Here is a 27,689-nt window from a genome sequence, read left to right as displayed (position 1 = left end):
GCTGGGATTACAGGTGCCTACCACCATGCCTGACTGATTTTTGTGTTTTTAGTAGAGACAGGGTTTTGCCATGCTGGCCAGGCTGGTCTCGAATTCCTGACCTCAAGTAGTCTGCCCCCTTGACCTCCCAAAGTGCTGGGATTACAGGCGTGAGCCACTGCACCTGACCAGCTTGCTTAACTCTCATACTCTGACGTATACTGTGTGTATATATCAGACCACTTGAGAAACCCCAGTATGTTTCGAGGGAAACAGTAAGGCTGATTACTTGTGCTTATATCCCAAACTTATATTTAAAATTGTATAGAGTTTGTTTTTTGGTATTTTTATTTTAATTTTCCCTCCACTTTATTGAGGTATAATTAAAATTGTATCTGTTTAAGGTATACAGTGTGATGTTTATATACACATGCCTTTTGAAGTGATCACCACAGTCAAGTTAATTAACATATGTATCACCTCAAATAGTTACGTTTTTGTGATAAGCACACTTAAGATCTGCTGTCTCAGCACATTTCAAGTACATGATACGGTATTATCAACTACAGTTACTATGCTGTATGTTAGAGCTCCAGAAAAAGTTTCTTGGTTTCTTTTCTTGAGACAGTCTCTCGCTCCGTCTCCCAGACTGGAGTGCAGTAGCAGGATCGATCTTAGCTCGCTGCAGCCTCAGCCCCCAGTCCTGGGCTCACGCAGTCCTCCCACCTCAGCCTCCCAAGTAGCTCCCTGGGACTACAAGGGCACCACCATGCCTAGCTAATTGTTTTATTTTTATTGTTATTTTTGTAGAGATGGAGTCTCAGTATTTTGCCCAGGCTAATCTTGAACTCCTGGGCTCAAGCAGTCCTCCTGCCTCGGCCTCCCAAAGTGTTGGGATTACAGGCATGAGCCACCACATCCAGCCTCAGAAAAGTTTTATAGGATTTAAGTAATAATATTGTCTATTTTATTGACCTTGTGGCATCTTCCTATGCCAAGCACTTGATACAAACAGTATGAAATGATTTGCTCTGTGCTGACTTGTGGTGAGCATGAGGGGAACTTGCTGGGAAATCGCTGGGAATGTGGGAGCTAGTTATCTACATTGTCACTGTCTGCACGTATCAGCTCTTATTTCTGAATTTGGCTTTTTTGCAGGTCCCTAGCTGTTGGTAGTAAGTCCGGTTATAAATTTTTCTCCCTTTCTTCTGTGGATAAGCTGGAACAGATCTATGAATGCAGTAAGTGTTTGCTTTATTTTTCCCCTTCTTTAAAAAAAAAAAAAAGTTGAATTGGAATGCGGTCTAAAATTCAGACACTGTGGTTGAAGTCCAAACACCCTCTGACCAGTCCTCTGCTTCTGCCTTCATCTCTCCAAGAGGTGGCAACTGGTGATACCTGTAGCGGTCTGCCCCGATCTGTGCATTTGCCTACATAGGAGTGCAGATACCGAGGGAGCTGTGTTCACGAGGGTCTTCAGTACATGAGCTCATACCATATGTACTGGTCTGTAACTTCTCCCCCCACTGTTTGTTTGTTTTTTTTTTTTTTTAAGACGGAGTCTGGCTCTGTCACCCAGGCTGGAGTGCAGTGGCGCGATCTCGGCTCACTGCAAGCTCTGCCTCCCAGGTTCACGCCATTCTCCTGCCTCAGCCTCCCGAGTAGCTGGGACTACAGGCGCCCACCACGCCTGGCTAATTTTTTTGTATTTTTAGTAGAGATGGGGTTTCAGCGTGTTAGCCAGGATGGTCTCAATCTCCTGACATCATGATCTGCCTGCCTTGGCCTCCCAAAGTGCTGGGATTACAGGCGTGAGCCACCGCGCCCAGCTGACTTCTCTCCCTTTTTAATGCCATTTAAACCGTCTAGATTACTATCATAAAGGGCTTCCAGAAAATTGAAAATTTTACAGCCCCTGTAGGAACAATTTGTTTTCTCACATTGGCATTTTACAGCCTTGAAGTGGCCCACATGTTAGAGAGGCGCATGGAACAGCGGGAGGCCATGCGCTTTGGCCTCTTGCTCATATTTTGTGTGGTTCTAGATGGAGTCCTTCATCTCTGGGCTCAGTTTCTTTTATTTTTTGCGAAACAGAAATAATGCACATCTATAAGATTATTGCGGGGGTTAGAGATTATGTATATGTGTACTTAACAGTGTGCAAAAATGGTATTTGCTAAGTAAACCCCATGATGGAGACTGTGACGGGAAGCTTTGGACTCTTTCCACATGTGTAATTTTTAATTAAGATATTTATGGATTCACATGTAGTTGTAGGAAATAATACAGGTCCCTTGCATCCTTTATCCTGTTCTTCCCAATGGTAACATCTCGCAAAGCCCCAGTGTAATATCACAGCCAGGATGTTGACATCCACCCCTCCTGGGCACACTCTCCAGTCCTCCTTGTGCTTATTTGTGTGTGCGTAGGTTCTGTGCAGTCTTTTTTGGTTTTTTTTGAAACGGAGTTTCACTCTTACTGCCCAGGCTGGAGTGCAGTGGTGCCATCTTGGCTCACCACACCCTCTGTCTCCCCTGGGTTCCAGCAATTCTGAACTTGTGCTGGTGACTTGAAATTTTTTTTTTTTTTTTTTTGAGGCGGAGTCTTCACTCTGTCCCCCAGGCTGGAGTGCAGTGGCACCATCTCGGCTCACTGCAAGCTCCGCCTCCCGGGTTCGCGCCATTCTCCTGCCTCAGCCTCCCGAGTGGCTGGGACTACAGGCGCCCGCCACCGCGCCTGGCTAATTTTTTTTGCATTTTAGTAGAGACGGGGTTTCACCTTGTTAGCCAGGATGGTCTCGATCTCCTGACCTCGTGATCCGCCCGCCTCGGCCTCCCAAAGTGCAGGGATTACAGGCGTGAGCCACCGCGCCCGGCCGGTGACTTGAAATTATGGCGTTCTCCTGGCCCGCCAGCAGGTGGGGCCTTTCAGACTCCCTCCTGGGCCCTGGCCTCCTCTCTGCAGGTGAGCCTGCAGGTGCCCCTCACCCCCATGAGGGGATGTGTCTGATTCTCCCCAGCAGTGTCTTTCTTGTTGCTGCCCCCAAGAGCGAGTACCCAGGCCCTTTGCAGGGAGAGAGTGGGGCAGCAGAATTTACATGATCCGCGTCCCTGACTCATGGCTCCTGCTGGCTGGCTTAGGTTTTACTCCTTTCTTTGTCCTTAGACTTGCCTACTGGTGCTTACTAAATCTTCCAAAAAAGCCTTTCTTCTGCCATGGAGGCTGGGAGATGTGATCTGGGTGATAACATAGGTGTGAACCAGGACTGTTTATCCCAGGTGCCACCCGCCTTCCTGAAGCCCTGCCACCTGGCTGCCTTCACGTGAGGCACACAGGATTGTTCCCCATGGGGGGTTTCTGCAGTGGAGGGCAGCCCTGTCTCCAGGCTTTTATGAATAACTAAAACATCTATTCAGTCCAGATCCAGATGAAGTACTTGAATTGTGCTACTAAATTGTTGCTGGAGTCACTATAGTCATCTGTTTTCAAACACACAGAATATTTTTTCCCCTATTGGGGGCCAGTGCTTAGAAAGAGTGGAAGAATGCCAAAACCTGGTCTTTCCTTTTCCTCAAATTGAAGTTTAGTTACTGACTTCTAGTGCCTTATTTCCCAGAGATTTTTAGTGGAACAAAATGGGATGTCTTGATAGTATCTTTTAGAGTGGATATTGGCCGGGCGCAGTGGCTCAGGCCTGTAATCCCAGCACTTTGTGAGGTCAGGGCAGGCGGATCACATGAGGCCAGGAGTTCAAGACAAGCCTGGCCAATGTGGCAAAACCCTGTCTCTACTGAAAATACACAAAAATTAGCCAGGCATGGTGGCTCACACCTGTGATCCCAGCTACTAGGGAGGCTGAGGCACGAGAATCACTTGAACCCAGGAGGCAGAGGTTGCAGTGAGCCAAGATTGTGCCACTGCACTCCATCCTCAGTGACAGTGAGACTCTGTCTCAATAAATAAATAAAAAGGCCGGGCATGGTGGCTCAAGCCTGTAATCCCAGCACTTTGGGAGGCCGAGACGGGCGGATCGCGAGGTCAGGAGATCGAGACCATCCTGGCTAACATGGTGAAACCCCGTCTCTACTAAAAAATACGAAAAACTAGCCGGGCGAGGTGGCGGGCGCCTGTAGTCCCAGCTACTCGGGAGGCTGAGACAGGAGAATGGCGTGAACCCGGGAGGCGGAGCTTGCAGTGAGCTGAGATCCGGCCACTGCACTCCAGCCTGGGTGACAGAGCAAGACTCCGTCTCAAATAAATAAATAAATAAATAAATAAATAAATAAATAAAAATAAAGAGTGGATGTTTACTGGCCAACATGGTACGGTAGGTGCATGAATTTCTGTGTTCTTCTTAGTGAACCTTGGCCCTTAAAAATAGGTGATGAAATGGACAAAGAATGTTTTGAGGGTTAATACGTTTTTTTTTTTTTTGCGATGGAGTCTTGCTCTGTCACCCAGGCTGGAGTGCAATGGCGCGATCTCGGCTCACTGCAAGCTCTGCCTCCCAGGTTCATGCCATTCTCCTGCCTCAGCCTCCCGAGTAGCTGGGACTGCAGGCGCCCGCCACTACACCCGGCTAATTTTTTGTATTTTTAGTAGAGATAGGGTTTCACCGCGTTAGGATGGTCTCAATCTCCTGACCTTGTGATCCGCCCGCCTCGGCCTCCCAAAGTGCTGGGATTACAGGCGTGAGCCCCCGCGCCCGGCAAGGGTTAATACTATAAACTGAAGCTATTATGTTGTTCTATTCCTAGAATGTTATCTGTCTTTCCTCTTTCACATCCTTTTTTTTTTTTTTTTTTTTTAGTAGATAAGATAATGTCTCTTAGAAAACAGGTCGGCTACTAAGTGAAATGTCAAGATTGTTTTCCAGCATTTTTCTGTAGGTAGACTCACAAGAAAGAATATTTCTTCATGTCTCAGTATTTAGTTCAGACTCGGTATTGACTTCTACTCTCAAAACTCTTTAACAGTCCATCATAAAATCAGATCTTTGCTGTCACTCACTGTGGCTGTTACAGAAAGAATGAGCCAGAGCTGGTCTTAGAGAAAAACAAGATGGACAACTACTTGTTCTTCTTTTATTTACTTAGAAAAGAAAATTCACACACACACAAAAGCTTGGTCAAGCAGTACTGGAAGATAGATTTTCTACTATCAGTGTTATCATTTCGGACTTGAAAGTTGCAGAAGCTGCCAGATAGGCTTTGCTCATCGTTTATGGACACCTCATATACATATATATATGGGGACAGAGTCTCGCTCTGTCACCCAGGCTGGAGTACAGTGGCATAATCATAGCTCACTGTACTCTTGACCTCCTGAACTCAAGTGATCCTCCCCACTCAGCCTCCTATCTGGGACCAGAGGCACGCACCACTACACATGGCTAATTTTTTTGTAATTTTTGTAGAAACAGGGTCTTACTATGTTGCGTAGGCTGGTCTTGAACTCCTGGTCTCAAGCAGTCCTCCCACCTCAGCTTCCCAAAGCGCTGGGATTACAGGCGTGAGCCTCCACGCCCGGCCTCTCGTGATCATTGCTGGGATTACAGGCGTGAGCCTCCACGCCCGGCCTCTCGTGATCATTGCTGGGATTACAGGCGTGAGCCTCCGCGCCCGGCCTCTCATATGATCGGCGCTGGGATTACAGGCGTGAGCCTCCGCGCCCGGCCTCTCTCATGATCGGTGCTGGGATTACAGGTGTGAGCCACCGCGCCCAGCCTCTCATGTGATCATTTTCTTTTTTTTTTTTTTTTTTTTTGAGACGGAGTATCGCTCTGTCGCCCAGGCTGGAGTGCAGTGGCCGGATCTCAGCTCACTGCAAGCTCCGCCTCCCGGGTTCACGCCATTCTCCTGCCTCAGCCTCCCGAGTAGCTGGGACTACAGGCGCCCGCCACCTCGCCCGGCTAGTTTTTTGTATTTCTTAATAGAGACGGGGTTTCACCCTGTTAGCCAGGATGGTCTCGATCTCCTGACCTCGTGATCCGCCCGTCTCGGCCTCCCAAAGTGCTGGGATTACAGGCTTGAGCCACCGCGCCCGGCCGTGATCATTTTCTCTCTCCATGTGCATTTTTGTTGTCATCCTCGTTTTTTGAATATACATAATGCACAAAATGTGGTTCTTTTCTCTAAAATATTCTACAACAATATCCTACACTGTTAGGCAAAATAAATGAAGGATATCGGTTTATTATTTGTAAAGATCACAAAAGTTTAGAAGTTGGCTTTTTTCAAAAGCTGCACTGTGTGTTTTCTTTGCATTTGCTAAGCTGGTTTCTGAGCTAGGAAGACAGATCTCATAAACATTCAGTTCTGAAACCCAGCACAAGCAGATTGCTCCTTAGCTCAGCAAAAGTGATTAGAGCCTGCGTTGATTATGGAAGCGAAGCCGTTGACATATAACACCTTTTATCAAACCTTCCTGTTTTGCCAAGAAACTAATCATTTACTTTACGGGCCATCATCTACGTCTTAAGGTTTGAGAAATGGTGCTTTCTGATGTTAGTCCTATTTGACAGGCGGTGCATTGGTTGGAATATTAATTTCAGTGAGATTTATAGTAATGGATCCTACAGAGGAGAAACCACGAGCGTCTCTTGGCGTAAATCTGTGGTGATGGAATGCTGGGCTCTTACCTTGCATCCTGGCGGAGCCGCAGGCACACGTGGAAGTGGATTCAAGCAATTATCTCATGGCCTTGTTCTTCCCTTCCCACTCCAGGAGGTTCATCGTTGTCAGCTATAAACCACGCCAGCAGAAGCAAAAAGCAACATTCTTTTTTAAATCAAGTAATTAATTTCTTAACTTTTAGTCAGGCAATCTCTAGGAGGGAAGTTTGGCAGAAACGGTGGCTAAGGCCACCTAGAATGAGTGCTAAAAGCAAGGCCTTTGACCCTGGAGATCACTGGAGTTTGCGTTCAACCGTTGTCTTTTTTCATGTTTTTTTTTTTTTTTTGAGTTGGAGTCTCGCTCTGTCACCCAGGCTGGAGTGCAATGGCACAGTCTCAGCTCACTGCAAGCTCCGCCTCCCGGGTTCACGCCATTCTCCTGCCTCAGCCTCCCGAGTAGCTGGGACTACAGTAGCGCCATCACACCCAGCTAATTTTTGTGTGTGTGTATTTTTAGTAGAGACGGGGTTTCACCATGTTAGCCAGGATGGTCTCGATCTCCTGACCTCATGGCCCGCCTGCCTCGGCCTCCCAAAGTGCTGGGATTATAGGTGTGAGCTACCACACCCTGCCATATTTAGCCTTTCTTAGTGTCAGCCTGAATGCCTCTTGGCACCGGTGTCCTGGGACGTGTCATCTTGAGTCAGTACATCTGTGCAGTCTGGTTTCTTTGCTTTCATTTGATTTTTATGGTGTCTTTCACCTAGCAGCCTGATCCACTGTCCACCGTTATTTCATGGGAGGGCTGAGCCAGGTTTGTACTTCAGTTTAGTGGAAAGTGATTGTTCTGGGTATGCGGGTTCCATGTATATTTATGTGTTTAAAAGCTCATCTGGGCCGGGTGTGGTGGCTCACACCTGTAATCCCAACGCTTTGGGAGGCTGAGGCGGGTGGATCACCTGAGGTAAGGAGTTCGAGAACAGCCTGGCCAACATGGTGTAACCCTGCCTCTACTAAAAATACAAAAATTAGCCAGACATGGTGGCGCGCTCTTATAATCCCAGCTACTCGGGAGGCTGAGGCAGGAGAATCACTTGGACCTGGGAGTCAAAGGTTGCAGTGAGCCAAGATTGTGCCACTGCGCTCCAGCCTGGGCAACAGAAAAGACTCTGTCTCAAAAATAATAAAAAATAAGAAAGTTCATCTGTATGTGAAGTGTAATAGAAAAATATTAGAGCATCTTAAAATAATATGGTAGAAAAATGGCAGCAAACCTAAACTACTAGCAATATATAAAAGTAGGTTGCTTTCTGAAAGGTGTATTCCTGAAAAGATCTAGTCAGATTGGTCTGTAGAACTCAGTGTCACTGCGAAGTGCATCCTTTTGTGTTATGGCTGTTACCACCACCACCACTACTACTACTGCGTTTTTAAAACACAGGGTCTCGCTCTGTCACTCATGCTGGAGTGCAGTGGTGTCAACATGGCTCACTGTAGCCTCAACCTCCCGGGCTCAAGTGATCTTCCCCCTTCCCACATAGCTGGGCCTATAGGTACACCACGCCCAGCTAATTTTTTTTTTTTTTTTTTTAAGAGTTGGGGTCTCACTGTGTTGCCGAGGCTGGTCTTGAACTCGTGGGCTCAGGCCATCTTCCTGCCTCAGCCTCCTAAAGTTCTGGGCTTACAGGTATGAGCCAATGTGCCCGGCCTATTAGTTGTTTTTTTTTTTTCTTTTTTTTTTTTTTGAGACATAGTCTCATTGTATCGCCCAGGCTGGAGTGCAATGGCAAGATCTCAGCTCGCTGCCTCCTGGGTTCAAGCAGTTCTCCTGCCTCAGCCTCCCGAGTAGCTGCGATTAGAGGCATGCACCACCACGCCTGGCTACATTTTGTATTTTTAGTAGAGATGGGGTTTCACCATGTTGGCCAGGCTGGTTTCGAACTCCTGACCTCAGGTAATCCACCCGCCTCAGCTTCCCAAAGTGCTGGGATTACAGGCAGGAGCCACTGCTCCTGGCCCTGGCCTGTTAGTCTTAAGTAATGACAAAAATGTGTTCACTCCAGAATGATTGGTGGTTCATCTCTGCCCTTTGCAGAGCCACCTCTCCTACTTTTGGTTACTGACTCGTGTAAATGTGATGAGAGTTATAGATCTGTTTCCCCCAGAACACTCAGTGTTTATCATATGGTTTTAGCGGTGTTAGAGACTCATGAAGCCCATCCACTTATCCACGGAGACCTGGTCTTTGCGGTTGGCCCTGACACTTAGTTTCTGGCCTGCCTCTGCTGCTGCCCATGTCCGCACAGGAGGAGGTGGCTCACTGCGTGCAACCTGCACTTCCCGAGTTCAAGCAGTTCTCCTGCCTCAGCCTCCTTAGTAACTGGGACCACAGGCATGTGCCACCACGCTCATCCAATTTTTTTATTTATTTTTTAGTAGAGATGGGATTTCACCATGTTGGCCAGGCTGGTGTCAAACTCCTGACCTCAAGTGATCCACCTGCCTCAGCCTCCCAAAGTGCTGAGAATATAGGCCTGAACCACTGTGCCAGGCTTTATTTATAATTCTTAAATCAACTCCAACTGAGTTCTTTTTTTTTTTCCATGCAGTCATGTGCTGCTGCTGTTGTTTTCTTAACTACCTGTTTCTGCCCTTTGCCTGTTTTTCTGTTGAGTTATTTATCTCCTAATGACTTAAAGCAAATTAGCCATTTGTTAGGGGTTGCAAATATTTTTCTTCTGGACTGTCATTTGCCTTTTGACCTTGTTTATGATTCTTTTCACCATTCTGAAGTCTTGAATTTCTATATACTCAAATGCATTGGTCTTTTTTTGTAAGGCTTCTAAATGCTAGAAAGGGTTTTTCCTACTCCCGGCATGTACATAAAACGTTTCCCAAGGTGGTCCTCTAATACTTTGGGGTCGTGTTTTACCTTCAGTACTTGGAGTGTATTGGATGTAAGGAATCCCTCCCTTGCATTCAGGGGCTGGGAAGGATGCTTGCCTGTGTCCTTTCTTATGTAGAGGAGCTTACTCTGAAGCATTTAGGGTGAGTGTCGGAAGGAGCTTCTCTTCCAAACTTCAATAAAGAAAAAATCGTTGAAGCAAAATGGTGGAAAGTTAGTATTTGTTGGATTAGGTGGTGAGTATATGGAGGTTCATTTTACTGTTCTCTTTTGTGAATATTTGCAGTTAAAAAAGAGCTTTTCTGCCTTCATCCTCCCATCCCTGTTTAAAACATTCTGAAAGTTCTGCTTTTTCCCATTAACATTTTAGGAAAACCATTTCCAAATGATGGTTGGTGGTATTACCTTCTTAGCACCTGCACGTAAGCAACTGAAGACATCATTTTCCTTTCTAACATTTTGTTAAAGGAAATTTTCAAACTGAAAAGTTGAAAGTATTTTACAGCTAACACCTGTGTATCCACCACTTAGAGTCTTCCCTTAACTTTTTTTTTTTTTTTTTTTTTTGAGACGAGTCTCACTCTGTCACCCAGGCTGGAGTGCAGTGGCGCAACCTCAGCTCACTGCAAGCTCTGCCTCTTGGGTTCACGCCATTCTCCTGCCTCAGCCTCCCGAGTAGCTGGAACTACAGGCGCCCACTATCACACCCGGCTACTTTTTTGTATTTTTAGTAGAGACAGGGTTTCACCGTGTTAGCCAGGATGGTCTCGATCTCCTGACCTTGTGATCCGCCCATCTCGGCCTCCCAGAGTGCTGGGATTACAGGCGTGAGCCATCGTGCCTGGCCCTTCCCTTAACATTTTACTATACTTGTCCTAACACACACACACACACACACACACACCCCCACACACCCTCACACCCCCATCGATTTTTTTTTTTTTACTTTTATTTCTTTTTTTGAGACAGCTTCTAGCTCTGTCACCCAGGCTGCCAGCCTGGGAGTGCGGTGGTGCAATCATAGCTTGCTACAGCCTTGACCTCCGGGGCTCAAGCGATTCTCCTGCCTCTGCCTCCAGAGTTGCTGAGACTACAGGAGTGCACCGCCATGCTCAGCTAAATTTTCGATTTTTTTTATAGGGACAAGATCTGGCTGTGTTGTCCAGGCTGATCTCAAACTCCTGGGCTCAAATGATCCTCCCACCTCACCCTCCTGGAGTGCTGAGATTACAGACAAGCCACCACACCTGGCTGTATTTTTTGTGTGGGCGTTTCCAGGTAGATGATGGGCATCAGTACATTTCTCCTCAATACTGAGTAGAGTTCAATGTTTGTTTTTTTCTTGTAAGGTAAAATGTACTTGCAGTGGAATGCATGTATCTTGAGTGAACACTGTGAGCTTTAGCAAATGCCTGCATCTCTGTGAACTGAAACCCTATCAAGGTTTACCATCACTCCAGAAAGTTCTCTCACACTTCCTTCCAGTCTCAGCTCCCTTCTGCCAACATTCCCCAAGAGGCAACGAGTGTTCTGTTTTTTTCTACTATAGATTAGTTTTGTCTTTTCTAGAACTTGATATGAACGGAGCATCTACTCTTTTGATGATGTTTCTTTCGCTCTGCATTTTTTTTAGATTTATCCACATCTTGTCTCATTTGCCCAGTATGTGAATATATGACAGTCGTTGATGTATTCTCTTCGTGACAGATATCTGGGCTCTTTGTAGTTTAGCTATTATGAACAAAGCTACTGTGAACATTCTCATACAAGTCTTTTAGTGGACACATATTTTCACTTATCTTAGATAAATATTGTAGTGGAATTGTTGGGTAGGTATGTGTTTAGTTTTGTAAGAAACCCCCATAACCTTCTCCTAAGTGACTATACCATTTGTGGTTCCGTCAGTGCTGTATGAGAGTTCTGATTGCTCTACGTCCTCACTAACTTTTTTTTTTTTTTTTTTTTTTTTTTTTTGTGAGATAGAGTCTGTCTCTGTCGCCCAGGCTGGAGTGCAGTGCACAATCTCTGCTCACTGCAACCACCTCCACCTCCGGGGTTCAAGTGTTTCTCCTCCCTCAGCCTCCCAGGTAGCTGGGATTACAATGCTCACCACCACACCTGGCTAATTTTTGTATTTTTAGTAGAGACAGGGTTTCACCGTGTTGGCCAGGCTGGCCTGGAACTCCTGACCTCAAGTGATCTGGCCATCTCGACCTCCTAAAGTGCTGGGATTACAGGCGTGAGCCACAGCACCCAGCCTCCTCACCAACTTTTGATGTTATTAGTTTTTTTCTTTTTAGCCCTTCTGATGTATGTGTAATGATATCTTCGTGGTTTTAATTTGAATTTCTCAGGTAACTGATGATGCTGAACATTTTCATGTGCTTGTTGGCCATCTGTATATCTTCTTCTGTGACATGTCTGTTCCAGTCTTTTGTTGCTTTTTAGGTTTGGTTGTTTATCTTTTTATTATAGAGTTGTTAGAGCTCTTTACATATTCTGGATAGTAGTCCTTTGTCAGATATGTTTTGTGACTATTTTCTCCTCGTCGGTGGCTTGCCTGTTTTCTTTCTTTGAGCAAATGGTTTAAATTTTGATGCAGTCCTATGTATTTATGGGTTTTTGTTTTGTTTTGTTTTTTTCCGTTTATGGTTTTTGCTTTCTAGGCCGTGTCCAAGAAACTTTTGCCTACCCTAGAGTCAGGAAGGTGTTTTCCTGTGTGTTCTGTGAAAGCTTTATATAGTTAACACTATGCATAAAAGCTGAAGTTTTTATATTTAAGCCAGTAATCCATCTCATTAATTGTCATGTATGTTGTGAGGTGTAAATCAGGGTTATTTTTTTCCTAATGGATTCCTATTCCATCATCATTTGTTGAGAAGAGTTTCCTTCCCCCCGGGATTGCTTTGGTGCTTTACAGTCCTATACCTGAGAGTCTGTTTCTGGGCTGTGTGTTCTCTTCTAATGGTCTGTCAGTCTTCAACTTTGTTCTTTTTCAGGATAGCTTTGCATTTTCTAGTTTCTTTTTCTTTCCATATAAAATTTAAAATCCACTTTGTCTGCAAAAAAGCCTGTTGGGATTATGATTGGGATGGGATTGGACCTAGAGATCAATTTGAGAGTTGATACGTTAATAATATTGAATACCCAGTCCATGAACATGGTAATCTCTTCATTTATTTACCTCTTTTTAATTTTGTTTTGGTAATATTCTATGATTTTTTTTTTTTTTTTGATATGGAGGTCTTACATCTTCAGTAAAATTTATTTCTAACACTTTGGATTTTGACAGTATCGTAAAAGAAAATTAATTCATTTACCTTTCCAGTTTGCTGCTGGCCTAAACATATAATTGATTTTTTATATTTTAATATTGTATCCTGTGACTTTGCTAAATTCATGTATTAGAAAGTTGCCTATAGATTCCTTAAGGTGGCAGTAGAGACTGTTTGGCGTCTTGTTTTCTAATGTTTGTGCCTTTCTTTCTTTTTCTTGCTTCACTGCAGTGTGTAAGACTCGCCAGCACAAAGTAGGGAGAGGGAGTATCCTTGCCTTGTTTCTGGTCGTAATGGGAAGAGTTTAGATGTCTTCACCATTAAGTACAGTGTCAGCTGTAGATTTTCTTAACTGTTCTTCATCAGCGAAAGAAGGTTCTTCCTCATTCTAGGTTTCTTAAATTTCTACCATGAATGAGCATTGCATTTTCTCATGCTTTTTCTGCATCTGTTGGGTTGGTACAATCTTTCTCTGTCTAGTTGAATTGGAATTTATCACCACCTCTAATGGAGACCTGCCAGTGCCTGCTGGTGGTCCTGCATTTTTCTCATAACTGTGTTGCTTACTCTTTGAGATGATCGTCTCATACTGTCCTCACTCTGAAATCTCCCACCTCCATCCCATCACAATTAACACCTGTTGCTGCTTCAAGAGAGGTTGGTTCTGTCGGCCTGGGGCTCCCTTCTCTTTCCTTCTTCACCCGACCAGCCTCCTAAGTGGTTTGTTCCTCCAGGCATGCAGTCTCAACCATAAATCCATCTCAGTGTATCTAGTAGCTCCTGTATTTGAAGACAGAAGCTTCCCTTGCCCATGCATATCCCCCAGCCCCTCCCACATTTCTGCTTCTCCAGAGCATAACTTCTTTTTTTGGTTTTGGTTTTGGTTTTTGTTTTTTTGGTAGAGTCTCGCTCTGCTGCCCAGGCTGGAGTGTGGTGGTGCCATCTTGGCTGACTGCAACCTCCGTCTCTCAGGTTCAAGTGATGCTCCTGCCTCAGCCTCCCAAAGAGCTGGGATTACAGGTGCCCACCACGATGCCCGGCTCATTTTTTGTATTTTTAGTAGAGACAGGGTTTCACCATGTTGGCCAGGCTGGCCTCGAACTCCTGACCTCAGGTATCTGCTTGCCTCGGCCTCCCAAAGTGCTGGAACTCCGGCCGTGAGCCCCTGCGCCCGGCTTGTAGCATAACTCCTGTAGATAGTTGCCTAAGTTTTTTTCCACTTCTCATTCTCTTTCATGTTTCAGCCATTCTTCCTTTCAGCCATCTCCATCAAAATATGTCAAGGTCTCCATGTAAGCTGCTCGTTCCCAGACTCAGGGGACGCGTATTCATTTCCTCTTCCCTCCTCTGCAACGCTGGGTACAGTTGCCTACTTGCTGTTCTTCAGATACCCTCTTCTGTTGGCTTCCATCTCATGCACGGTCCTGGCTTTTCTCTTACTCAGTCTCCTTTGCTGACCCTTGACAGTTTTGGTGCCACACAGGGCCCTGGGCGCACATCTCTTTGGCCCCCTCTCCGTGATGGCAGGCACCGCCCTGTTTACCACTGTATACTTGGGATGGTCTCTCCTGGTAGGATCTGCTGTTTGTGTTGAATGGGTGAAGTAAATAAGTTTTACCAAGCAAAGCAGTAAGAACCTATTCTTTGAAAAAAAACTAAAAATACAGTTGATTCTTGTTATTCACAGTTCTAGTCTGTAAATCTCTGGGATGCTGGATTAGCGAATCATGAAGTGTTGCTCCCAGGGGAAGGATTGTTAGGTAGCCTCTGGTCGCAGTGTTTGCATCAGCTGATCAAAAGACAACCTCATTTTGTGTGTGCTTCCCTGCCTCCGGACATGCTGACGGAATGCGGATTGTTGGTTGACTAACATTGAACTCGCAGCTCATATAGAACTCAGCCCACACGTATGTTTTCTCTGTGGGGCGCATCACAGGCTGCTTGTGCTTAGGGACACTGGACGACGCTCAGCACTGTGCCGGAGCCAACAGTGAAATCAACAAAAACGCAAAAGTGCAAAAAGCAGACACTCAGTAGCCCTAAATAGACCACGAAAAGGACAGTTGTTTTCAGAATCAACACGAGAAGACAGGACGTTGCCCTGTGTGATCTCAGCCAGGAACATGTGCGTCATGTGACTCAAATCTTTTCCCGAGGCTGGGCGCAGTGACGCACTTTGGAAGGTCAAGGTGGGCAGATCAGCTGAGGTCAGGAGTTGAAGACCAGCCTGGCCAACATGGTGAAACCCTGTCTCTACTAAAAATACAAAAATTAGCCAGGCGTGGTGGCGGACATTTGTAGTCCCAGCTACTCAGGAGGCTGAGGCAGGAGAATGGCATGAACCCGGGAGGCGGAGGTTGCAGTGAGTCGAGATTGCGCCACTGTACTCCAGCCTGGGCGACACAGTGAGACTCCGTCTCAAAAACAAACAAACAAAAAAAAACAGAAAAAACTTCCCGCTCTGCACGTGTCCCCGGAGGGCTGTAAACCACTGTGAGTGTTCGTGTGGGGTCACAAATAAACCTTCCCAGGCAGGCGAGTTCACGGATGCAGAGCCTGTGCGTGTGCAGGAGTAGCCCTATTTGGAAGTCAGTTCTTTTTACCACTGATTGGATTTAGGAGGCCAGTGGATTTAAACAAAATTTTACTTAATAGAAAACCAGTTTTGTGTATACCAGGTTTTCCTATGTGTCCCAGCCCTGGAGTTGAAGCCGAGAGTCCAACTCTTCTTTCACCATTCGGGAAATAGGTACCAGGCCTTACAGCTAATTAGAAGAGAGCTGAGACTGGAATGTGATTGTTAAATTCGTGTTCCTGCATGGTCGCCGTTGCACCCAGTACTCGCCAAGGTTGCGGTGCCGCACGCACGCCCAGCGCATGTGTTAGGACGCATGCCGCTGAGCTTCACCAAGAGCACTTCTGCCTCTTGGTGTAGTACTGGGGGTAACAGCATTTCATCACTGAAACTGAATGGCACAGAGATTGAGTTTTTTTGTTTGTTTGGTTTTGTTTTTAATGGTGTTTTTAAAACACCACCATTTGGGGGAGTTTGAGAAATATCCAAAATCTGGTCATAAGGTCCATTCCATCCGTTCAGCCAGTGTGGAAGGAGCTCCTCCTCCATGACAGGTGACATTAGACCTGGGGGTGCAGCCGTGAATGGGCCAAACACGGCACCTGTCCTCAGACCATCGGTCCAGCTGGGAACTTTGTCGCTCAGCCATTGCCTAGATTCTCAGTGGTAAGCGTGGTGACTGCTAGAGGCGACAGGTACAGGATGCAGCTGGGCCAGTGCGTGCAGCCCCAAATACTACCAAGTACTACCTGAGAACAGGGTGCCTGGAGAGTGAGAGGCTGGACAGTGGCGGAGGAAGGGCCTTGTGCCACTGGATTTGCACATCTGGCTGCTGGATTCGAGAAGTGAGGGTAGCAGCTTCAGGACACCAGCCACGATCGTCATTCAGTCCCACCCTCCTTTTGGGGGCAGGGCTGGTATTACAGACAGGGTCTCACTCTTTTGCCTGGGCTGGCGTGCAGGAGCATGATCACAGCTCATTGCAGCCTCAGCCTCCTGGGATCAGGCACTCTTCCTACCTCAGCTACCACAGGCATGCACCACCACACCCAACTAATTTTTGTATTTTTTGTAGAGATGGGACCTCACTGTGTTGCCCAGGCTGGTGTCGAATTCCTGGCCTCAAGCAGTCCTCCTACCTTGGCCTCCCAAAGTGCGGGGATTACAGGTGTGAAGCACCGCATCTGGCCCCAACCCTCTTTGTCGCCCACTGCCTAGCAAGCAGGGCTGCCATAACCTGGTATCCATGTTGATCTCCTGAGGGAAAGAGAGGACTGGTCGGAGAACCAGGGTCTGATCTTTAGGGAAATTATTTTTACTGCAAATAATTGACATTCCGTGTTATGCACTGTCTCTGAGTTGGGTTGGCCTCGTGTCTGAGTGGTGCTGCGTGCCAGGTGCTAGAGGTGCATCTGCTGACAAAGACTCCTGTGTCCACGCACTGGCATGATCCCTCCTGATTGTGCCTTTCGTTGATAGATCCTGGAAGACGGTGGCCCCTAGTCTGAGATGCTCCTGAGCAGAGAAGCTGCGGACAGAGCCTGTCCTCCCTGGCCCTGCAACCACGCCACCGTCTCCCTATTTGTGGCAGACACTTGCATGTGTTCCTTTTGAATGAAGGTCACTTGCCGTTGTCAGAAAGAAGGTTTTATGGCAGCTTTCTGGTAAAAGCAACCGAGAAGACACTGAATGGACGCTGTGAAGAGCTTAGGATGATGCACTTGCGTTTATGGCCTGTTCCATTTGAAGTGGTGTCACGCTGCACGATGGCGTGTGGGGCAGCGAGGGGCTGCGGGTGCGACGGTGGTCCTGTGAGAGGAGCAGGCCATGTTTTTGCTGCAGTTTTCCCATGTTTCATTTAGACACACGAGTACTTGTCACTGTGCTGCCGCTGGCCACAGTATCCAGTTAGTCACATGCCATGCAAATCTGGAGCCAGGAGCCACAGGCCACAGCATACAGCCTAGGGGCGTAGTAGGCCTACCATCTAGATTTGTGTTTGCACGGCAGAATTGCTTACAGGGTGTTTCTTAGTGTGTGTTTGTTTGTTTTTTTCCCCCCGAGACGGAGTCTCACTGTCGCCCAAGCTGGAGTGCAGTGGCGCGATCTCGGCTAACTGCAAGCTCCGCCTCCCGGGTTCACGCCATTCTCCTACCTCAGCCTCCCGAGTAGCTGGGACTACAGGCACCCGCCAACATGCCCGGCTAATTTTTTGTATTTTTAGTAGAGATGGGGTTTCGCCATATTAGCCAAGATGGTCTCCCTCTCCTGACCTCTGATCCACCCGCATCAGCCCCCCCAAAGTGCTGGGATTACAGGCGTGAGCCATCACACCCGGCCCCTACAGGGCATTTCTTAGAATGTATGTCAGCGTTTTGTGACACATGAGTGTAAGAGCAACATCTTTTTAATAAGTAAATATGTGTCAGGTCACTTGGGACGTGTGGTTCTTTGGCCAGCCGCGGTATGCGAGCACGTAGGCCAGCGCTCAGCACGTGAGTCTGTGGAAACCAGGGGAAGCAACTGCAGTTTCCTAGTAGTTTGTGTCTTAATGAAGGGAGCCCCTAGACCTTACTCTTTCACTTTACCTGGTAGTTTAGTTCCTGAACTCGTGTGTTTTTAGGTTACACCATTCAAATCCAGCAACAGAACTGATTGAAAGGAACCTTTGTCTTTCGTGAGAATGCTCATGAGGGGCCATCCTTACAGTGGAAACGCTCCTGAGGCTGCAGCCAGTCAAGACCCTCAGACCCCCGGGGCTGTCCCCACCGCATGACCACATGTTCTGCAGGCACCCCCAGCGCTGTGCCCTGCGTGTCACCCAGGCAGGTGTTTGTTTTTGAGCGCAGACTCTACCTATGGCCATAGCCATGTGGAGATGTTCACGCATGTACTTACCTTTGTGATTTCAGCTGACACGGAAGATGTGTGCATCGTAGAGAGATTGTTCTCCAGCAGCCTAGTGGCCATCGTGAGCCTTAAAGCACCAAGGAAGCTAAAGGTTTGCCACTTTAAGAAGGGAACTGAGATCTGCAACTACAGCTACTCCAACACGATTCTGGCTGTGAAGCTCAACAGGCAGGTGAGCGCAGCCCCACCTGGGTGTGGGCTTGTCTGTTGCTCCCTCCAGCACTCTGGGACAAGCCCACCCAACCGGCATGCCCCTCCATCATTCCCTTGCTGCCTGGCCCCACGTTGCTGGCCACAGATCCTTGCCTACAGCGGCCAGCTCTGTTTCCTCACCCACCAGCTTTGCTCAGCCTGTTCCATTCACAACAGATGCCCAGGCCTCTGCCACACTGTTCCCATACAGGCGTCCCCGGCCCCACCCAGAGGGTGGATGTCAGAGTTTCTTTCACTTATTACCAGGTTTTGCTTTTATAAATGTTACTTAAAAACAAAAAATATTGGCCGGGCGCGGTGGCTCAAGCCTGTAATCCCAGCACTTTGGGAGGCCGAGACGGGCGGATCACGAGGTCAGGAGATCAAGACCATCCTGGCTAACACGGTGAAACCCCCTCTCTACTTAAAAAATACAAAAAACTAGCCGGGCGAGGTGGCAGGCGCCTGTAGTCCCAGCTACTCGGGAGGCTGAGGCACGAGAATGGCGTGAACCCGGGAGGCGGAGCTTGCAGTGAGCTGAGATCTGGCCACTGCACTCCAGCCTGGGCGAAACAGCGAGACTCCGTCTCAAAAACAAAACAAAACAAAACAAAACAAAAAATATTTGGCCAGGCACAGTGGCTCATACCTGTAATCCCAGCACTTTGGGAGACCAAGGTGGGCAGATTGCCTGAGGTCAGGAGTTTGAGACCAGCCTGGCCAACATGATGAAACCCCATCTCTACTAAAAATACAAAAATTAGCCAGGTGTGGTGGCAGGCACCTGTAATCCCAGCTACTCAGGAGTCTAAGGCAGGAGAATTGCTTGAACCCAGGAGTTGGAAGTTGCAATAAGCCGAGGTTATGTCATTGCACTCCAGCTTGGGCAGCAAGAGCGAGACTTTGTCTCAAAAATTAAAAAAAAGTTTTAGACTTTTTTTTCCTTTTGTAAATTGTTAATTTAACTTTGAATTCAAAATGAAGGATTTATTACTTTATCTCCCCCTAAACTAATAAGACTGGCACGGAGGAAGGACATGGTGGGTGGCACGTGTGCGTGTTTCACGAGGCCGTCTCCCAGCTTGTGCTCACGCCCAGGGTAACAGCGCCACCCAGGGGAACCCTCACAATCTGATTCTGCCCACATTCCCCGCGGGGAAAGCTGATGAGGCTGCTGGCTGTAGAGTGGACACGTTGACAGCCAGTAGCTGCACTCTGAGATACCGTGACTAGGTGAAGTCACAGTAAAGACGCTCTTACCTTATACACTTGAAACTGGGAACTGGTCTGTTAACTGACAGAGTTGGTTAGAATGGGAAATTATAAGGCATAATATCTTCAGCATTTAAAAATTGTAAAGCATACAAATTGTGTTCACATCCAACTAATGTAGAGCTGGGTTCATGCCCATCATCTTTCTTGCATAAATGTCGCAGCGATGCATTGTCTGCATGTCCACATTCATTTTCTTCCAAATGGAGCAGAAACTTGCAAAATAATCTGAGTGCACAATAAAGTGTTAGACCTTTTAAAACCCCCTTATTTTCATTTTACCTGTGCCGCACTCAGCATCAGTTTTAAAAAGCAAATCTTTCCAAGTCTATTGACAGCACACTTGTCTTAGCTGTAGGTTAGCATTTGCCTAACACTGAACTAAAATGATCTCGTTAGAATTCCCAGTGGAGCTGCGGTGAGTATGAGAGAGAAGTGTACCCGGGCCGGCTCCTTCTTGATTATTGGTAGAAAGCAGCTGTATCCTCGGCGCTTCCAACATTGGTCTGCATGGTGTTCTAGAAGGAACTAAGATTGTGAGGCCAAGGCAGGAGTGGATCACCTGAGGTCAGGAGTTCGAGACCAGCCTGGCCAACATGGCGAAACCCCATCTCTACTAAAAATACAAAAATTAGCCAGGCATGGTGGCAGGCACCTGTAATCCCAGCTACTTGGGAGGCTGAGGCAGGAGAGAGAATCACTTGAACCCGGGAGGCAGAGGTTGCAGTGAGCCAGGATCACGCCATTGCACTCCAGCCTGGGTGACAAAGTGAGACGCTGACTCCAAAAAAATAAAATACAATAGCAATAGAAGAAACAAGAGTGTCTAGTCCAGGAGTCAGTCAAGTGGAGGTTGGGGCAGATGTTGCACTGGCTGTTGCTTCACATTTGGTTTCGTTTCCTCTCTCGCCTAGAGGCTGATAGTGTGCCTGGAGGAGTCCCTGTACATCCACAACATTCGGGACATGAAGGTGCTGCATACAATCAGGGAGACGCCTCCAAACCCTGCAGGTGAGCTAACTTGTGAGGAAAGAATCCTTTTTCTGATTTTGCCCTTGAAAGATAGCTATAGGTGAGAGAGATTTTTTCTTTTTATAGGTTCCGCAGATGAGACCGATTTTAAAAGTATTGATCCCAAACCAAGCTGCCTGCCTACTGATGCTGGTCATGTGACCACATAAACTCATTGGTTTGATCAACTTTCAAGTTTGAGGTTACTGATCAGTTCAAACCAAAGGCGTTTAATCTCTTTACAATACTGGTATCACCTAAGGTGGGGATTTGGGGTTGCAGAACTTTCTTAACACAGCAAACAAGATTGTATCCAAGCTATTATTTGTTCCTAATGCTCTGTTAAATAAATGCTGAATTATGTCTGACATCCAAGAAGGAGCTCTCAGGTGAAGTTTGCATCTCGTCCTCCGTGTGTCATTTGCAGGCCTGTGTGCACTGTCAATCAACAACGACAACTGCTACTTGGCGTACCCGGGGAGCGCGACCATCGGAGAGGTGCAGGTCTTCGATACCATTAATTTGGTGAGATGCCTTTCCTACTCGAATAGCTCTCTAAAGTGTGGCTTTTTCCTGAAGAGGAGCACTGCGGTGTCCCTGACATCCTGATTTTCTTGGCTCAGCAATACAACCACTGCATTTTTTTTTTTTTTTTTTTTTTTTTGAGACAGGGTCTCGCTCTATCGCTCAGGCTGGAGTGTGGTGATGCAGTCCGAGTTCGCTGCAGCCTCAACCTCCCGAGCTCAAGTGATCCTCCTGCCTCAGCCTCCCAAGGAGTTACAGTCATGCAACACCACACCCAGCTAATTTTTTATTTTTGTAGAGTGGAGTCTTGCTGGGTTGCCCAGGCTGGCCTCAAACCATCCTCCCACCTTGGCCCCCTAAAGTGCTGGGATTACAGGTGGGTGCCCCGCGCCCAGCCCCGCTACTCTCTGTCAGTAGCAGAGTAGGTCTGGCTCATTCTGCTTCTGGATATGCTGCAGCATTCAGACCAGTGCTGAGCTCCTCACCACGGGAATGTTTGAAGGAACATAGAAAACCTTCGGGATAAACTGCTTTGCTTTTTCTAAAGTTGGAGCAGCATTTCCTTGAATGCCCAGCCCCAGAAAATCAAGTGGGTTTGGCATTTGTATGGACTGCAATGGTGTTTTAGGAACAGCTAATTGGCGTTTTCAGACTGCAGACCGAGTGCCAGCCCTGGGGCGTGGCCTGTCACTGCGTGGCGGCCACACTTTATTGGTGTCCCTTTTTCAGAGAGCTGCAAACATGATTCCGGCTCATGACAGTCCTTTAGCGGCATTGGCCTTTGATGCAAGCGGAACTAAACTTGCCACGGCTTCAGAGAAGGTGAGTCTGCTTTTCCCTGGGGGCGTACTGGTGCCCCGGCGTCCACAGACTTTTTCATTTCTGTTCACACAGCCAACTTAGAGGCAAGGTCCTATGCTTACCAGCTTCGGGAGAAGCAAAGACAGCCACCTGCTTGTCAGGCCGTGGGCGTGTGCTGCCCGAGAGTGAGCGGCGCTTGCGGTGTGCCACTGGGACAGGAGAACTGGTCCATGTTTGTAGTAAAAAATTACAGAAATGTCCAGAGACAGAAGTGCCGTGTGTAACCACACTGCTCACCCAGTGTGTTTCTAAATGATAAAACTAACACATAACAGTAAAGAACCCAGACAGTGATGAAACGTGAAAAAGCAAGGACAGAATTCTATCCAGCCAATATGAACACATTTCAATGTATTTCCTTTCATTTTCTCTTTAGTCAACAAAATTGGGATCCTACTATGGGTGTAATTTATCCTTTTTCACTCTGCATGACATTTCTCTAAGTTCAAAAACACTTGTAATGGCCGTGCAGTATTCAGTTGTGATTTATGTCCACATCACGCTTTTGGGACTTTACGTTTCTAATATGTTGCTGCCATAGGTAGTAGTGTATTTAAGTCTTGTCTCAATCTTTCATGTGTATTTCTAACTACGAATTTAAGAGATTCCAGTAAGAAGAATGTCTGGCTTTAAAGGAGATGGATGGCCTCTAAATGTCCCTGTGTACCTGTGACCACGTGGCGAGGCTCCCTCGGCCTCCAGGAGACTGAAGGCTCCTCGTTCTCTTCCTCACTTGAACTGTGCCTCTCTTTTCGTTTTGGTTCCTCTTTTCTTGAAAGTTCCGTCTTCTCTTCTTCTGTCTTGAGGTCGCGTCTGCTCTCCCACCTCCGTTGTCCCCTCTGGATGCCAGTCTGCTCTCCATTGCCCACCGATGACCTTTACTTTGATTTGGATATGATTTTGCTTCTCATTGAAATCCTAAAATAGCCTCCCCTTTCAAGTCATCTCTCCCCTCAAACTATGGACCAGATAAGATACAATAAAAAGTCGGCTCACTTCCTTAGCTTTCCCGCCTGGATCTTTGTTCTTCAGTCTCACACCTGAGTTCTGTAATAATCATGTCACCGCTTATGGGTCACTTCTGGGTCGTGAATTATCCTGGATCTTTTATCTTCATTACCTCCTTTGTTCCCCCTCAGCAAGGTAAATATTTCTCTTTCATAGCAAGGGCTCAGAGAGGTTAAACAGTGTGCCCGGGGCTGCCCAGTCGGGCAGCAACAGAGGGGTCAGACTCCAAGCCTGACTTTGATTCTGATTAGGCTGGACTGTCCCAATATCACCTTGTCCTTTTCTTTTCCCTTTGAAATGGCCCTGAAATTCTGTTACCCTTTGACTAATCAAAGTCTCACTGTTAAGTTTTTTAGTAGCTCTTACAAAGGCCCAAAAGTACTTGATGGAATTTTAAGGCCCATAAAAATAGAATAATTTTTTTCTGGACTATAAAGAGGAAACTTGATTTCTTTTACATGGAATCCTCTTACCTGTTGAGTGAGAGCGGCAAGGCCTTCCTAGTCCTGCTCTGTGCCAGGTGCTGAGGCCCCACTGAAGCCTGTGACTTAATCCTACTTTCAAGAATCTTGCAGTCATGTGGCAACAAAACAACTCTTAATTAATGAGTATTGCATGGTAGATGTGCACCAAAAAATTATGTCTCCATCTAAAAGTGTAGGCTGCAGAGGACAAAACCTTTGCCATGGTTATTTTTATATATGGATGCAGAAAATATTTCATTCTCTAATTCTCAGTGTTGCAAACTCAGTTTGTGGCCCTCCATCCAGGGAGAACCAACTATCCTCAAGTACCAATTTTTTTTTTTTGAGACAGGTCTTGCTTGCTCTGTCGCCCAGGCTGGAGTACTGTGGCACAATCTCTGCTCTCTGCAACCTCCACTTCCCAGGCTCAAGTGATCCTTCACCTCAGCCTCCCAAGTAGCCAAGACTTCAGGCACCCGCCACCACACCCGGCTGATTTTTTTATTTTTTGTAGAGATGGGGTTTCTCCATGTTGGCCAGGGTGGTTTCTAACTCCTGAGCTCAAGCAATCTACTCACCTCAGCCTCCCAAAGTGCTAGAATTACAGGAGGGAGCCTCTGTGCCTGGCCTGTATCCTGATTTCTAATGGCTGTATACTCTCCCATTGTATAAGTTTACCATAATTTATCTAAACAATTCCTTGGTGTTCTACACTGTAGGTCATCTGCTGCCTTTTTGTTTGTTTGTTTGTTTTTGAAACAGAGTCTTGCTCTGTCACGCAGGCTAGAGTACAGTGTGGTGTGATCTCAGCTCACCACAACCTCCGCCTCCTGGGTTCAAGCCATTCTTCTGCCTCAGCCTCCTAAATAGCTGGGATTACAAGCGCACACCACTACACCCAGCTAATTTTTGTATTTTGAGTAGATGAGGTTTAACCGTGTTAGTCAGGCTGGTCTTGAACTCCTGACCTCGTCATCCACCCACCTTGGCCTCCCAAAGTGCTGGGATTACAGGAGTGAGCCACTGCGCCCAGCCTCCCAAAGTGCTGGGATTACAGGAGTGAGCCACCGCGCCCGGCCTCCCAAAGTGCTGGGATTACAGGAGTGAGCCACCACGCCCGGCCGCTTTGTACTATTTATAAACACAGAGATAGTGCAGTGGCGTGATCATGGCTCACTGCAGCCTCCACTCCTGGGACAACAGGAGTGAACCATCAGGCTTGGCTTTTTTTGTTTTTTTTGTAGAGATGGGGTCTCGCTATGTTGCCCAGGCTGGTCTTCAACTTCTGGGCTCTAGTGTTTGTTTCTCCTGTCTTGGCCTCCCCAACTGCTGGGATTACAGGCATAAGGTACTGTATTTGGCCTAGATATTCTTTTCTTTACTTTTTTTTTTTTCTTTTGAGACGGAGTCTCTCTGTAGCCCAAGTTGGAGTACATTGGCACGATCTCAGCTCACTGCAACCTCCACCTCTGGGGCTCAAGCGATTCTCATGCCTCAGCGTCCCAAGTAGCTGGGACTACAGGTGCGTGCCACCACACCCAGCTAATTTTTTTTTTTTTTTTTTTTTTTTTTTTTTTTTTTGAGATGGAGTTTTGCTCTGTCGCCTAGGCTCAAGTGCAGTGGTGTGATCTCGGCTTACTGCAACCTCCGCCTCCCGGGTTCAAGCGATTCTCCTGCCTCAGCCTCCTGAGTAGCTCGGATTACAGGCATGCACCCTGACGCCCAGCTAATTTTGTATTTTTAGTAGAGCTCCTGCCTCCTCGTGTCCCCTGGTCTTCCTCACACCACACTTTTCTGTGTTTTTCCTGTGTTGCTGCTTCTGCTCAGTTCCCCTCCTGTGCCTGTTTCTGTCCTGGAGCCACTCCTCACCCAGCCCCCTTCCTCACCCCTTTGGCCTGTGTGTGTGCCGATCCTGGGGCTAGACGTGTAGCCCGGCTTCCTTGAGGTGCCCATATTCATCCTGCCTACTGGGCACCTGTTGGGATTACAGGCATGAGCCACTGCACCTGGCCCACACCCGGCTAATTTTTTTGTATTTTAGTAGAGACAGGGTTTCACCATGTTGCCCAGGGTGGTCTCGAACTCCTGACCTCAGGAGATCTGCCCACCTCGGCCTTCCGTCAGTCTAAATATTCTGAACAGTTTTCATATTTAACAGTTTGAAGGCTGGGCGCGGTGGCTCAAGCCTGTAATCCCAGCACTTTGGGAGGCCGAGACGGGCGGATCATGAGGTCAGGAGATCGAGACCATCCTGGCTAACACGGTGAAACCCCATCTCTACTAAAAAAAAAAACACAAAAAACTAGCCGGGCGAGGTGGCGGGCGCCTGTAGTCCCAGCTACTTGGGAGGCTGAGGCAGGAGAATGGCGTGAACCTGGGAGGCAGAGCTTGCAGTGAGCTGAGATCCAGCCACTGCACTCCAGCCTGGGCGACAGAGCGAGACTCTGTCTCAAAAAAAAAAAAAAAAACAAAACAAAACAAAACAGTTTGAACCTCCTAAAATTTGTATAGTAGGGGTGTGAATGTTGAATAATTCTTCCTGCCCTGCAAAGTTGGAATGCTACCCATTTTAAGGCCTTGCTTTCCATCAGTCTATTTCTTTTTGTGCTGATTTAATACCATTATATCACTTGATTAGTATTCTTTTAATATTCAAGCATTGAAAGTCCTGCTCACTATTTTCTTGGTGCTTCTCTATTCCCCCGGATGTTCATATCTGTTTCATTATCTGCACATCTGATATTAACTTACTGGGGGAAGTTGGCATCTTCAGGACACTTCCCATTAAAGCAGGCACATGCTTGTATTCCTAGTTCTTTGTCTTAGTAAGATTTTCTTCATGTGCATCTTCCCATTTCGTGAGTTGGGATTGACTGCTTATAAGGTAGTTGAGATTTCCAGCTAATCGACTCTTGGTCAGTAACTGAATTTAAAGTGGCAGAAAAGACCTTGGTGGGGTCTGAAGCCTCGTCAGACCACAAGGTCTTGCCTGTGTGCCACACACAAGTCCAGGCTTTTATTTATTTTTTATTTATTTATTTATTTTTTTTTCCAAGACGGAGTCTTGCTCTGTCGCCCAGAGCTGGAGTGCAATGGCGCGATCTCGGCTCACTGCAACCTCCGCCTCCCAGGTGCAAGCAATTCTCCTGCCTCAGCCTCCTGAGTAGCTGGGACTACAGGCATGGGCCACCACTTCCGGCTAATTTTGTATTTTTAGTAGAGACAGGGTTTCTCCATGTTGGTCAGGCTGGTCTCAAACTCCCGACCTCTGGTGATCTGCCCGCCTCAGCCTCCCAAAGTGCTGGAATTACAGGCGTGAGCCACTACGCCTGGCCCAGGCTTTTATTTTTAATAGTTTAAACTTCAAATGACTCAGAACAATAGAATGATATGCCACTTTTGCCCTCAAGACTGTTAGTGTCAAGGGTAAGTAGTCAATTAAAATAGGTTTAAAGGGCCAGGCGCGGTGGCTCAAGCCTGTAATCCCAGCACTTTGGGAGGCCGAGACGGGCGGATCATGAGGTCAGGAGATCGAGACCATCCTGGCTAATACGGTGAAACCCCGTCTCTACTAAAAAATACAAAAAACTAGCCGGACGAGGTGGCGGGCGCCTGTAGTCCCAGCTACTCGGGAGGCTGAGGCAGGAGAATGGCGTGAACCTGAGAGGAAGAGCTTGCAGTGAGCTGAGATCCGGCCACTGCACTCCAGCCTGGGTGAAAGAGCGAGACCCCGTCTCAAAAAAAAAAAAAAAAAAAAAAATAGGTTTTAAGAAAAGATTGAACATTAAGTCAACAATAGAACAGGGAGGTGTTTTTCTATGCTCGGGGCAAAAAGTGTGGAGGTGACGCTCAAGGGGGGCCCTGGGGGACCCCAAACTGCCTGGTGGCCCAGGGCAGAGCTGTCCTGGAGATAGCCCTGTGGCGCATTTGCAGTCTGCTGTGGAAGATCGGAAATTCCTGTTCTAACTCAGCTCCAATTCTTCTTTTCTCTTTTCCTTCCACAGGGGACCGTGATTAGGGTATTTTCCATTCCAGAAGGACAAAAACTCTTTGAGTTTCGGAGAGGAGTGAAGAGGTAAAGTCTATGAATGTCCGGAAT

At 47.1% G+C, this 27,689-nt stretch overlaps 1 protein-coding gene across 5 annotated transcripts in view; it reads left to right on the top strand.

Annotated features, from left to right (window-relative positions):
* The window catches only part of WIPI2 (WD repeat domain, phosphoinositide interacting 2), a 48,140-nt gene that overhangs the window by 8,527 nt on the left and 11,924 nt on the right, over positions 1–27,689 (top strand). For all 5 annotated transcript variants that reach the window (XM_025401444.1, XM_025401443.1, XM_025401442.1 and 2 more), the window contains 6 exons: positions 1,138–1,220; positions 18,260–18,429; positions 20,636–20,732; positions 21,160–21,257; positions 21,987–22,079; positions 27,595–27,665. In XM_025401444.1, coding sequence (XP_025257229.1) covers positions 1,138–1,220; positions 18,260–18,429; positions 20,636–20,732; positions 21,160–21,257; positions 21,987–22,079; positions 27,595–27,665 — 612 coding nt within the window. The remainder of the gene's footprint in view (positions 1–1,137; positions 1,221–18,259; positions 18,430–20,635; positions 20,733–21,159; positions 21,258–21,986; positions 22,080–27,594; positions 27,666–27,689) is intronic.

This window comes from Theropithecus gelada, chromosome 11 (genome assembly GCF_003255815.1).
Source record: "Theropithecus gelada isolate Dixy chromosome 11, Tgel_1.0, whole genome shotgun sequence".
NCBI lineage: Eukaryota > Metazoa > Chordata > Mammalia > Primates > Cercopithecidae > Theropithecus > Theropithecus gelada.
Note: the sequence above shows the minus strand (reverse complement) of the source record. Positions and strands in the feature narration are given on the sequence as shown.